General features: G+C 46.8%; 1 protein-coding gene across 3 annotated transcripts in view; it reads right to left on the bottom strand.

Annotated features, from left to right (window-relative positions):
* The window catches only part of Tead1 (TEA domain transcription factor 1), a 228957-nt gene that overhangs the window by 150027 nt on the left and 65761 nt on the right, over positions 1–13169 (bottom strand). For 2 of the 3 annotated variants that reach the window (XM_013347686.2, XM_013347687.2), the window contains exon 2: positions 3398–3653. In XM_013347686.2, coding sequence (XP_013203140.1) covers positions 3398–3554 — 157 coding nt within the window. In that variant the 5' untranslated portion in view covers positions 3555–3653. Of the gene's footprint in view, positions 1–3397; positions 3654–13169 lie in introns of those variants that run through there. The other variant, XM_026781155.1, reaches the window with a different exon arrangement.

Genomic DNA, 13169 nt, shown 5'->3' with positions numbered 1-13169 from the left:
TTTCTTCAGCTACAGAGGACACAGACACAGGTACCCCCATGGACCAGTGCTTTCTTCAGTTAGAGAAGACACAGACACAGGTACTCCCATGGATCAGTGCTTCATTTTGTCGATTTCACTATGGTGTGTACTCCCCTGAAATCCAATTTCAGACAAGTGTGTTCACTAAAAACTTTCCTCCCACCCCCTCCTCCCCCACTACCTATCAGAAACACCTAGCTATGCAAAAATAAGATAAGAAATGAAGGGCAGAGCTTAAAGAGAGAAAGGCCTGTGTGCCTTTAGAGCAAATCCAGAGGCGGCACCTGAGAATAAGCGATATACACCAGGAACACAGAAGACAGCCAGGTACACAGCAGCTGGAATCACAGCCTCAGCTGCCCATAGGAAGTTCACGGTAACAGAAAATTAAGCCATCTCCTCCTCCAAGGGACGGAAGCTCATAACAAAGAACTTTCTGTTTACTGTCCTGCCAACCACGAAGGAAATCTCATTAACTAAAATAAAGCAACCGACCTTGCTTCTTTCAGTATTACTAGTGACCAGACAAAGAACTCTACAAACGCTCAGACACGGAGAAATAACATCCTTAAGGAAAACACGGCAGGTGTTTCACTTGGACACGGCTTTGAGAGACTGCATGGAACCCCAGACACTCTGTGCATTTCTTTCCAAAGCTCTCAGGGACTGCTGGTTCCTGGTCCAGCTAAGTTCTGACTCATATGGGATGGCAAAAGCTTGATCACAAAGGGGACTCTGACACTTGCTCACATGACTCTGTCCCCAAGTGGCTGAGGTATCACTGTGAAAAGTCAACTTTCTTTATTCTCAAAGTCCCTGGCAGGGCAGAGGTAGCCCCAGTGAAATGGGGGATCCAGTCTCCACCTCCCCTAGTCCAGGAACTACCAAACTTCCCTCCAAAACAGCAGGAGGCATTCTATCACAAGCACAAAGAAGGAGAGCTGAGGGGAGAGTCTCCTCTGTGGAAAGAGCAGGATATTGCACGTTCAGTGCAGAAAAATCCACCTCTTCCCTCCAGTCAGGAAACAAACTCCTACAGGCTGTGCACTCTCTTCCCTGTGAAAACCCACAACCACTCCCAGACTCATCTCCCTACTGGGCTGTGATTCCTGAAGCTGCTCCCTCAAAGGGCTGCCTCATTTTAAACCTGGCTGGCTACCAACACAGACAATAACTGGATAGTGTTGACTTAAGGAAGAAGAAACCCTTCCCAAAACAGGAACAACTGGGAAGTACCCTGGTGATACAGACATGCCCCACAGCCTGCATCAAGCTTACCAATATCCAATCACTCGGGTAAATTCCAAGCCCTAAAACCACAATGTCCAACGTGGCAAATCCCCAAGGACCTGTGGTCATCATTTATTTGACCACGTTTCCCAGGAGCTCAAAACTAGACATCATCAAGGGCAAAAGTGAGCAGGTTAACTGTTGACAGAACAACTCACATCTGAAGCTTCCGTGGTTCCGTTTCCAGCAAGAGATCTTAAAAATCATTTTCATATAAAAAGTTTACAATTGAGTTACAGGCAAAGTGGCCAGCTATTCACAAAGGAAAAACTCAACGGAGGAAAAAAAGAATAAAATGTAGTTTTTTTTCTGGGGCATGCATGGCCTCACTAGGTAGCCCAGGCTAGCCCTAAATCCCCACTTACTCTCCTGCCTTAGCGTCCTAAGTGTTGGGATTATAGGCATAACTACGAAATCCAGTTTACACCATTAATTTAGATAAAAACAATTTCTGAGTAAATGACTGGGAACTGCACACGCAATGTCCCAAAGCTACACTTCACCACATGCAACAAAGTCATCTTCAGATGACAGCCAAGGAAAGGGAAGCAAGGGAAGAAAGAACTCAGGACATCTAAGGCCCCCAAACCATCCACCCACGGCAGCTGAGCCGTTTTGGCCCAACCTCGCTACCGTAGATACAAAGAGGATTCTTTGGCTACAGCAAGACTCACAAGAGCCTAAAACAAATGCCACAAGTTTGGGTTCTCACTCCCGGGTGCATGACAGGCTGAGAGGCTCAGTGCCACAGAAAGCAAAAGTGTCTTTGTTTCCATTACATCATCCGTGGTGAAGGGGGAGGGCAGGCGGGGCACAGCTGGTGGCAGCTGTGCCACCATCTGCTTTCTCCCCAGCAGTCTCTGCTGGTCTGAGCACAGCCTCCTCGGGCTCCTGCTAGAGAAGCGCAGGGTTAAAGGTACAACATCCTATTACAGAAATAGCCAGAATTACTGAGAATAAATCACTCTTCTGTTGAGTAAACGGCCTCGGGTAGCTGATGAGCTGGTGTTGTTGGAATTTATGCTGTTTGCATCCCTTTAGACTTGGTGACAACACAAACTCTGTCAACTCAATTAGACAAGCACTGTGTACAGGCAACCACTTGCCATCTGCTTCCCTAAAGGTGGGCAGCCAAAAAGTGCAGGTCGGCAGCTGGAAGCATTCTGGGAAAGGAGAGAGGGCACCCCAGCACTGTGGAGGCAAGCATCACACTAGCTAGGGCATGGGTACATGCATGCTGCTGCTGCTGGCATCCCGAGCCATTTGGAGAGCTAGGCTTGTCTTCCTCGGCTTCATGCAGCACCCTTCAGAATATGCTTAGGAGACTTCACCCAGGGAGGGTGGAGCTGGTACTCGGGGAGAGCTGGGGGAGACAACAGCATCTCAGCTGGCCATTCAACTGCAAGACTCAACACAGGATCATCAAGCCCACATGTGTGTTTTATCTGTCCAGTTGAGTGAGGGATTTGAATATGTTTTTGTAGAGGGGCATAGTGTTGAAACAGGGTCTCATGTAGTCCAGGCTGGCCAGAATTTTCTGTACAGCCAAGGATGACCCAGAACTTCTGGTCCTCCTGCCTCTACTTCCTGACTGTTAGGGTTACAGGGTGTGCACAACTAGTTTCCCAAGAGCTGTGGATTAAACCTGGGGCTTTGTGCTGCCAGGCAAGCACTCTAGCAACCGAGCCACATCCCCAGCCAATAAAATTAAATTTCACATAGAAATCTACTTCACAGGCTTTTCCCACAAGGGAGGGAAGGATTCGAGAGACTCGGTCCCTCTCCTGACACTAGCTATGTGGAACTAGATGGCAAGGCTCCCTTGAGACGGAGGGTGTGTGCTGAAGAACTCATTCCCTCCTGCGTGAATGCCACTGTGGCACCTGGACCTTGATAGCATCTGCCAGAAGGCCTGTCAAGCATGAAGAAAGAGAAAACCCCAAGGGATGCTATCCTAGTATCCCTTATCGACACTCCTCTGCAGTGGAGCCTGGTCACTAGGATGTCCAATTGTCATCCTACAAAGAGCGTCCCCTCCCACCACAGCAGGCTGCAGCCCCAGGAAGGAATGTTCCAGGCCACTTACCATACATTTTGCCTTCGTCTGATAAGATGATTTTCCTCCTCCCACATGGCGGATATATCGCCAGGGCCTCCTGAAAGCTCTGCTCGATGTCAGGGCTCCAGACCCCCTCCGCGTCGTTGTCAATCGGCTTATCTGCCGAGTCGCTCATCCTTTCCATGTTTTCGGCAGGGCTTTCGCTGCCGCTCCAGCTGCTGGGCTCAATTTTGGCGGTTGGATTTTCCAAGCCGAAGCCTGGAGCCTTTTGAAGGAAACAAACCTAAAAGAGAAATCATAAAATAGTATAAGGCTGGGAACACCATCAACACACCGCCCCAGGTTCTTGGTTGTTAGTGTTGCGTGGGCAACAACTCCTGGTAAAGAATACGGGATTCTGAGATCCCAGATGATTTCCTTCACTGTGTGTCATGTTAAGCACCCTACAAAAACATTAATGACTGGCTGAAGTCAGGTTGTCTTCCTGGAGGAGAGCAAAGTCTCAACAGAGAAGGCGAGCCCTCAGAGCTCTATCTGCAAGGCTCACTTGAGAACCTTTTACTAAGAGCCCATACCCTACAATCGGTGCCACATTCAAGGACAGTCAAATCCCCATAGCAGAGCAAGTTTATAAAGAACATAAAGTAGTTGGGTGGGGAGGGATGCGCACACCTTTAATCCTAGCATTCAGGAAGCAGAGGCAGGCTTCAAGGCCAGCCTGGTCTACAGAACTAGTTCCAGGACAGCTAAGGCTGATATACAGAGATACCCTGTCTTGAAAAACAAAAAAGGGAAGGGGAGAGGAGGGGAGGGGAAGGGAGGGATGTCAGCTTCACTCTAGAAATTGGCATTGTAAGTGAAATGTCAAACCATCTCAATGCAAGCTCATGCAAGAGTTGGGGACAGGAGAACTGAGATTATTCTGGTGCTGTAGTTACTCATCCTGAGTCAGAGTGATGCCAGTTGTTCGAGATCTTGAACACTGTTCTTTGGGGCTCCTACCCTGTGAAGTCAGGTCACTGGGTCCTAATCTCTAACCCTGAATGAAACAGAGACCAGTACAGTCCCCTCCCACACCTGCCACCCTTATGGGAATGTTCCCATCCCCTTGGGGCAGCAGCTGGTCCTGCAGCATACTCTCCTGGTCACATGGAAACTGTGGGGCAATCTTTCCTTCATTTTTCTGGGCAGTGAAGATAACAGAGCCAGAAGAAACCCTCCTTCAAAATGTAAGCGCAGCTCCTTTCAGTTATACATGCCCCCTATAGTCGCAAGGGGATAAGCTTTCTAAACAAATGTCACACTGGCTCAACACCAAGGTGAAAATTATCTAATCCAGTACTCCCTGCTGGCTGCACACTAACATATCAATATCGCTTTGTGAAAACCACATCAGATCATTAATGCAAAGCCCCCCCCCAAAACAAGGAGGGAGAAGACCTGCTCCTGGAGAAAGATGGGCAAGGGGGTCACAGTGTGCCTGAGAAGGACTGCTCCCCTTCCATCCCTAAGAGAAAAGCATGACCATGTTCCAGGGCACTGTCAGCTGAGCACAAACAACTAAGTTTCTTGCCTTGCCTCTCCCAACTATATCCTCTCCCAACCTGTGAGTCTCAGCAGAACCCAGGTGCAAAACTCTCAACAGTGAGTGCACAACCCGTGGTCTGACAGGTGGCTTTGGACTCCTCACCTTGACTTTCCTCAATTTGGCAGCATTTGTATTTAAAAAATAAATAAATAAAAAGTGGTGTGCTTGGTTTTAACTGTTATCACTAAGCTATCATTCAGAGAACATGTCAGCAAGATATTGATGGCCCACTGCCAACACACATATGCTTACACAGGACTTCAAAACTTGCCAATGTCAAGGTATAAATTATGAAACAAGAATGGGTTTTGTGACTGGCCCCAAGATGAACTCTGGGTGCCTGCCTGCCTCATGGATCTTCTGAATGTTAAAGTGATTACACTTTGGGTTGGGATCTGAGAGTACTATAAAATTTGAGCTAAACTGTAACTACCCTAGCGATTGCTTACTGGAGAAATTACGAGAATAGGAGGGAACTCTGATAGTGGCTAGCCTCTCTCCCAACAAACAAAACAATGCACACAAATATAAAACCATAGACCAAGCCAAGGCAGATCACAGCAGAATGAATTCACTCAAGGAAGCTGAACTTAAGAGATATATTAGATGTGTGGGTGTTCAACCACTATAGCCAAGGGAGTGGGGGCTGAGGGCTTGGGCCTTCGTAGGCCTCGGAAGGTTCTTACGCAACTAAAAGTATAGGCTCCAGAAGAAAACATACCAACAACCCCCACCCAAAGTCTTAAGAGCATCTATCTTATCAGCTGGTCACACAGGCCATGCTGGAGCTCACCAGTGGGAGGACTCTTCAGCACCTCCACCTTCACGCTGGTATGCAAAATTGCTCAGCCAATTAGGTCAACACCCATTTCCTCCCTCACTTTACCCTATCAGCCCTGAAGGTCTACCCATCCTTCAGGTATCCTCTCCTCCAGACATTTCTTCTGGCCTGATCATGCCTTGAGATCCCTGTGGACCTTAACTCTGCTGCTCACCCCCAGCAATGCATCTGCAATCAAAAGTCAGGGAACAGCCCCACTCTGTGATGCTTGGGAGAAGATTCCACCGTAAGGAAGCCTGTCCACTAGCCAAACTGTCCACCAAGGACGGCCTCACTCAGAAGACTAGCAGCAAAGACACAACAGACAGTGTTTGAGCTGCATCTAAGGCCAAGAGTCACACACATGAATCGGTCCATACACCCGGGAAGCACAAACACAGCTCTAACCACTGCCACATTTTGATTCATTTGCAGCAAGGGAAGAACTTCGTGATTAGGCTCTCTTAATTTAGTCTACTACTAGAGCTCGGCAGGCTGGAGTTACCTCCTCTGGACCTACAGCAGCACACAGCCCAAAAAACACCAGATATAAAATCTACAAAGCTACTCAGGTTCTTGGTTTTACAACCTCGCTGTAAGATGAGCCCATCACAAGGCTGGTAGGGCTGGCTGAGAAAACTCCCCATACTAGATACCAAAATAACCATCCTGGCATTACACTCCTCGGTTCCAAAGCCACTTCATCCTGGAAACTGTCCTTGTCACTCTAGTGACTATGAGAAGATTAGTCACACTTTACAAGCACCCTCCAAATGTAGAGCTGGTAACTGCTCAGTCCACCTTGATCTGAATTCACACTGAAAGGCACCTGCTTATTACCAACATTAAGATCTAATCAAGTCAGGTACAGTGCACAGGCCTGTCATATCAGACCTCTGGAGGTGAGGACAGGAGGATCCTGAAACGGAGGCCAACCAGGGCTACCTACTGAGACCACCATCACCACCAACATGGTCACCACCACCACTACAAAATATAATGGATTATTCAGACTATCTGCAGAGCTGAGGTCTTCTCTTCTCCACACATCTTTTGAATATGAAAATCCAGTTTCCCTCAATTCATAATGAAGAAGTGTGTGTGTGTGTGTGTGTGTGTGTGTGTGTGTGTGTGTATGTGTTACATTCAAACTGGGTTCTTGATTCAAAACTTGACTCACTCACAAGTCACATGGCTCAAACTAAATTAGTTAATCTTTTTATAGCATAAGTTTACACAATGGAGATATTAAATTCCATCCTAATGCAGAAAACCCATGGAGGGAAAAGAGGCTGAAACCTGATTGCCTTGAGATTAAACAATAAAAGGAAGAGTTCTGTCATCTGAAAAACCATGTGCCCTCACTCACTGATTAAGCAGTCAATCCTCTCTGGACAAGGCATGCCATGATGCCAAAACACTACAAAAAACAGAAGATAGTGGAGGAATAATCAATTTACTAAGGATTTGCGTCTTCAAAGTCTTCAGAAGACTAAACAGAAAACTCAGATTGCTGACAACCACTTTCCTAGTATTCACCCTAGTTCAAACTTTCTCACAAATTATACTTTCCATCTTCTTTTGAGCAAGGTGGTTCAAGTGTCTCCACAGAGAGATGGTTGACACCAACAAAACATGTGCATGTGTTCTGTAGTCCAAAGGACGTAAGTTTCCACCAAGAACAGTGTCCTGTAGGTCCCTTGTCTCCTGAAATTTCCTAGCCCCGCAATACTCAAAACACAGCTGTTAACAATAATCCAAGTAGCCTACTAATTGGCTAGACAGTCACCCTCCCACCACGACATTCCTTTCTCAGAACCCACCAACACTTCAGAAGACTCCTAAGAGCATGGGGGAGGTGTCCTAAGTGCACTTGACCCACACAGCCTATTCCAAGTGCCTGGGGACAGAGGGAGGGGAGAGCAAATGCAGGCACTTCTGACACCAACTCTACACAGGGTGACATGTGACAAGAGAAGGTGCTATTCCCTTCACAGATTCCCACGAGGCCCTCACCATGGAAACATCTTACCCTTTCATTAAAACTAGCCCTTGTGGTTAATGAAACACTGCTGAGCATGAGGGTCCAAAAAACCCATAAACCTTATATTAGCCAATATCTTAATCGTCTATGAAAACATACTAAAGGAGCCAGACTATGAGTTGGACTTAGATGTCTGTCTAAGCACCCAGGACCCACATCCTATGTGCCTCAGTGTCCACTGTCAGCCTCAAAGGAAGCCAATTCACCCATCCACCCACCATCTTGTGTTCCTGGGTTGCTGTGCCCTTTAACTACACTCAACACTGCACTCAACAGAAGGGACCATTATGCTCGCCCCAACAATGACACAGAGCCTGATACAGAAACAGTTAATAACAGAATGAACATCACCCAGATGACCTGAGCATGTTTTGATAACATGACAACTCATTCTCCAAACTCGTGCTAACTAAATTTCCACTGAATAGTAAGCAATAAAAGAAACCATTCCGTCACTGGCTGGAGCTCAGTGATGGAGTGCTTGAATGGCAAGTTTGAGGTCCTGGGGTCATCCACAAGGCCACAAGAAAATGGCAGTGGAGGGAATCAGCATATTAGAGACATGTCACAGGAAACACACCCAGACAGAGAGTGTACAGTCCCACTTCCTATCCGTCGGCCAGTATCACTAACAACTACAACGGTTATGCGCAAGAGACAAAGTAGGCCTGCATCCTAAGAGGGAGGTGACTTTCCTCAGAAACCTCAAACTGCTGACATTCTCTATGTCCCTGATAGGATCGATAGAGAAGAGAGAGAGAGCTAGAAGATGAAGCTACAAGGGAAGCAGGAGTGGGGTAAAGTGATGGGAAGACCTTCAGAAGTCCCTCTTCAAAGGGACAGAGAGAGGAGCTGGTAGGGCCAACGGGAGCAGGGGTGGGTGAAGGAGAGCTAACAAGTCAAGATCTTCACTAGCTCAAGAGGTTCCAGAAGCGGGAGCCATTGAGGGAGGGGAGGGTAAGAGAGGGAATCACACAGCGAGATATTTATAGCACTCAGCTTGACCACGAATTGGATGGCTTGAAGGTCACAGTGATCTTCACAAGAGCCCAGATGTTTTATTTTTATGTAAGAAAAAAAAAAAAGCTACGCTCTTTTAAAAAAAGGAAGAAGAAAAAGAAAGACTGAGGAGACACGAACTTTCCTTCCAAAGTAGTAAGTAATCATCTCTCAGACAGCACATCTAAATACAACCCCACAGCTTCCCAGAGGTCCCAGGTGACAGAGATTTTGTCTGTTGGCCCTTCGTCCCTGCTCTGCCCTGGGGTATTGTCCCCACCTTAGGAGGTTCAGGGATGGAAATTGCCCAAAGTCATGCGCTTCACAGAACCTGAGTCTCCGGTTGAGAAGGAGTGAATTCCATAGGCATTAGGCATATCAGACTCACACAGCAGCCTCGGTAGGCGGAGGAAGGCAGCGCTGAATTCCGGGCTCTGTCCACAGCTGACATCACCACGCACAGCCTAATTAATTCCTAATGAATAGTGATGACACTGACTCACCTCCCTGGGCAGTTGGGAGGAATTCTGGGCACTAATGACAGTTAATTGCTTTTGCATATGTAAAGTGGGGCATGTAATTATTTTCCTATCATCTCAGACACTCACAAACCTTGCTAACAAGTGGCCTAATCATGTGAGGCTCGGCAGCCAGAGAGGCGGAACTGTCAGGGGTGGCAGAACTCTCTAGAACACTGACTCTGAAGCAATGTGACACAGCACACAGCAACCAGACAGCCTTGTTTGGTGTCAGCAGGTCTCCTCTATATTTGGTAGAGAGGAAAGGCTAATCATAATTATTCCCTGTATGTTTCAAAAGTCACCTTCCTATGAAGAGAATCCCATCCACATGTCAATACCTCTTCACCTAGTCCACCGTTCCTGAGCACCCCTTTGGAGGGCTTGACATCACCATCCTGAGATACACTATTTCCCAGCTCCATCAGACCTGAGTATACCAAGTGATAGCCTTGACTGGCTTCATGTGATACAGCCCTTACCATGCTGCTACCATGTGCTAAACTACCCTCGCCATTCACGAACCACAGAGAAGAGCAATTCTGTCCCTTTCTCACGCCCACCTCCATCAAAAGTGACCACACTTCTCCTTCATCTGTGAATTCCTCAAAAGATGCAGCCGCTTACCCAGTGCCAGAGTCTATCTTACTCAGCCTCTCCAATGCAAAAACCTGATGTAAAGACACAGTAAACACGATATGATGCAGTCAGCAGGCTGGGTACAGAACCTCCAGTGTGACGGTTAGTATAGACTGTCAACTCGATGGGATCTAAAAACACTCAGGAGAAAGATGGCATGTCTGTGACAGATTATCTAGACGGGGTCTACTGAGACGGGAAGACCTGCACTAAATGTGAGTGGCACCGTCCATGGGGCTGAAGTCCTGAACTAAGGGGGGAAAAAAGGAGAAAGCTCAACACACATTTGTTACTCTCGGTTTCCTGACTGCAGACTTCATGCGAGCAGCTGCCTCAAATTGCTGGCATGGAGCCCTCCCAGCCATGATGGACTTGAAATGCGAGCCGCGATAAACCCTTCCTTCCATAAGGTGCTTCTGCCAGCTATTTAGTCACAGCAAGGGAAGTGTAATGAATACGTCCAGCTAAACAACTATCTAGAGAAACAGACTTCAACCCAGATACAAATACAAAGACCAGCTCCAAGAGACCAGTTCACCCCTCAAGCAGCCGTCAGTGTCCCAAAAGAAAAACCAGTAACCTTGCCCAGGTTAACTGACAAAATCCCAAGAATACCTCCTGAATTCCAACTTAGAAAACAAATACAAGTTCCAGGTTAGACAAGTCAGCCATAGCTTATGCTAAAAAACTAACACCAGAAAGATTAACACTTTTCAGGCAGTAGTAACCCAAACATAACCATAATCCTCCTTGCTCAGAAAGTCGTGTTCACCCTCAGGGTATCTTAGCATTTAGCAGGGCTGGAGAGATGGCTCAGCTGCATGTAGTGGTCTTGCAGGTCAGGTATCTGACAACCACCTATAACTGCAGCTCTGAGAAGTCCTATACCTTCTAGATCTCAGGGTAACTAGACTCACACATGTGTACTCCCACACAGAGATACCCATGGTTTTTAAAGATCTGAAAGTAGACAATTCCTATTTTTGTTTCTTTTCATTTTTATTGTATTTGAAAATGGGTGTTTTGCTTGCATGTACGCATGTGTACCACATGCACACCTAGTGCCCACAGAGACCAGAAGAGAGTGTCCGATCTCCTGAAAGTGTAGTTACCGGCAGCTCGAAGTTAATACATAAGAATCGAACACAGGTCCTCTGGAAGGCCAGTCAGTGTTCCTAGCTGATGACCATGTCTCTAGACCGACAGTTCATACTTTAAGACACACCAGATAAATGTGTACATTGTGTTTGGCTAAACCCTATAAGAAACCAGCATTTCCAGAGGGTCCGCCTTCCACCACACACCTGAAGTGGTGCCTGTACGTGAGCACCACACCAAGGGACACTGGTTCCCTGCGGGGCAGACTTATAGGTAAACGCCTCAGGAGTCACCCCTGATTCCAAAGGACACTCACCTAGTGTCACTGCTTGTTGCCAGCCAACTTAATGACACCAGAGCCCAGCAGCTGACCTGCCCTGATGTGGCCCCTGGGTGATTCAGAATGCCCACTCCCTTGCATCAGAACCATCACTCCCACTCTATGTGGGGAGCCATCCCTGCTTCCTCCCCAGCTTCTGGGAATTAGCTGTCTGGGCCTCTACCAGTACCATTATGGACATGTTGGAGAAGACAGAGGAAGGGAAATCCACAGCTTGCCTCTCATAGGGACATAAGTTAGACAACAAGGAAATCTTGAACCAAGATGGAATTTTGAGCCCCTGCTCTAGTTCACCACCACAAATACTGGCATCAAATCTTCTCTAAAGACACAAGAGGATCCTCATAGATCTCCCCAGCACTTGCATCAGAAGATCTAAAGTCTAGGCTCCAATGGGGAAAACAACCCCCATGCCCCAGCAAGCTAAGGCAATCAAGAAACAATCTGTCACAGTATACTCTTCTAGAAACAATAATGAAAATCAGGCCACCACTCCTTGAGGATCCATTTCTAAAGGACCCCAGCAGACATCCTGACAGTTAACCCAAATCATACTTGGGTTTCAGTTTTGAGCCCCAAACACCTAGGGCATAGAAACTGCTATGGTGTGATCTCTAGGACCCATGACAGTGACCATTAGGACACCAGTCAAGAACGGACCTAGATAAAGCACTGAATGAGACTCACCTGGTGCAACAAATCCACAATCATGCAATTCCGAAGCCCATAGCTGAATGGCTTACAATGGCCTATATTAAAATTCACACGTCAGACACTGTGGCACAGCCCATGACCAGGAGGCTGAGGCCGTGTTAGAGGGCAGTCTGGGTCACACAGCAAGTTTGAAGCCAGCTTGGGTTACACAGTAAGTCCATGTCACCAAGGTATACAAAACAGACCAGTATATCTCAAGAGTCCAGAAACAAAGCCTACGCTTGCTTCTGCACTTGGCTTGTGACAAGGACAGCACTGCATCGCCTTTGGAAAAGGACCAGGTTTTTGTCAATAAATGAGAAAGTACCTATCCGAAAAAATGAAAGACCCCCTACCTCATACCATACTCTACAATCCATCTGAGAGTTCAGATCTGAATTTCAAAAGCAAAATAATAAAAGGCTTTAGACTAAGACCCAGAAGATTACCTTCATGTATCAAATTATTACTGAAAAAGGACAAAATGGGGCTGGTGAGTTAGACCAGCAGGTAAAGGTGCTTACAACCAAGCCCACTTAACCTAAATTCAACTCCAGGGCCCAACACTAAAGATGGAGCAGACCCACTCCCTCAAGCTGTCCTAGGACCTACACACCTGCTCAGTGTATGCATATGTGTGTGTGTGTGTGTGTGTGTGTATATACATACACAATAAATAAATAAATCTAATTTTTTTTATGTGAACAGGATTGGAGAGATGGCTCCTTGGTTAAGAGCACATACTGTTCATGTAGAGGACCAAAACCAGGTCACTACTGCCTGTTACTCCAGCTCCAAGGATCCAATGTCCTCTGGTCTCCTTGGGCAATTGTATTCATGTGCACAAAAGTAATGTTGATGATGATGATGATGATGATGATGATGATGATGATGATGATGATGATGATGATGACGACGACGACGACAAAATATGGACAGAAATAGCAAATAGTTGGTCAAGGTTACTTAAGAATAGTTTGAACCCAGAAATTCAAGGCCAGTCTATGGAGAACCTAGCCTCAAAAGAGGAATAAAAAAGGGAGGAAAGGAGAGAGGGAAG

Source organism: Microtus ochrogaster, chromosome 8 (assembly GCF_000317375.1).
Source record: "Microtus ochrogaster isolate Prairie Vole_2 chromosome 8, MicOch1.0, whole genome shotgun sequence".
Classification (NCBI taxonomy): Eukaryota; Metazoa; Chordata; class Mammalia; order Rodentia; family Cricetidae; genus Microtus; species Microtus ochrogaster.
This window is presented reverse-complemented; position numbering and strand designations above follow the sequence as displayed.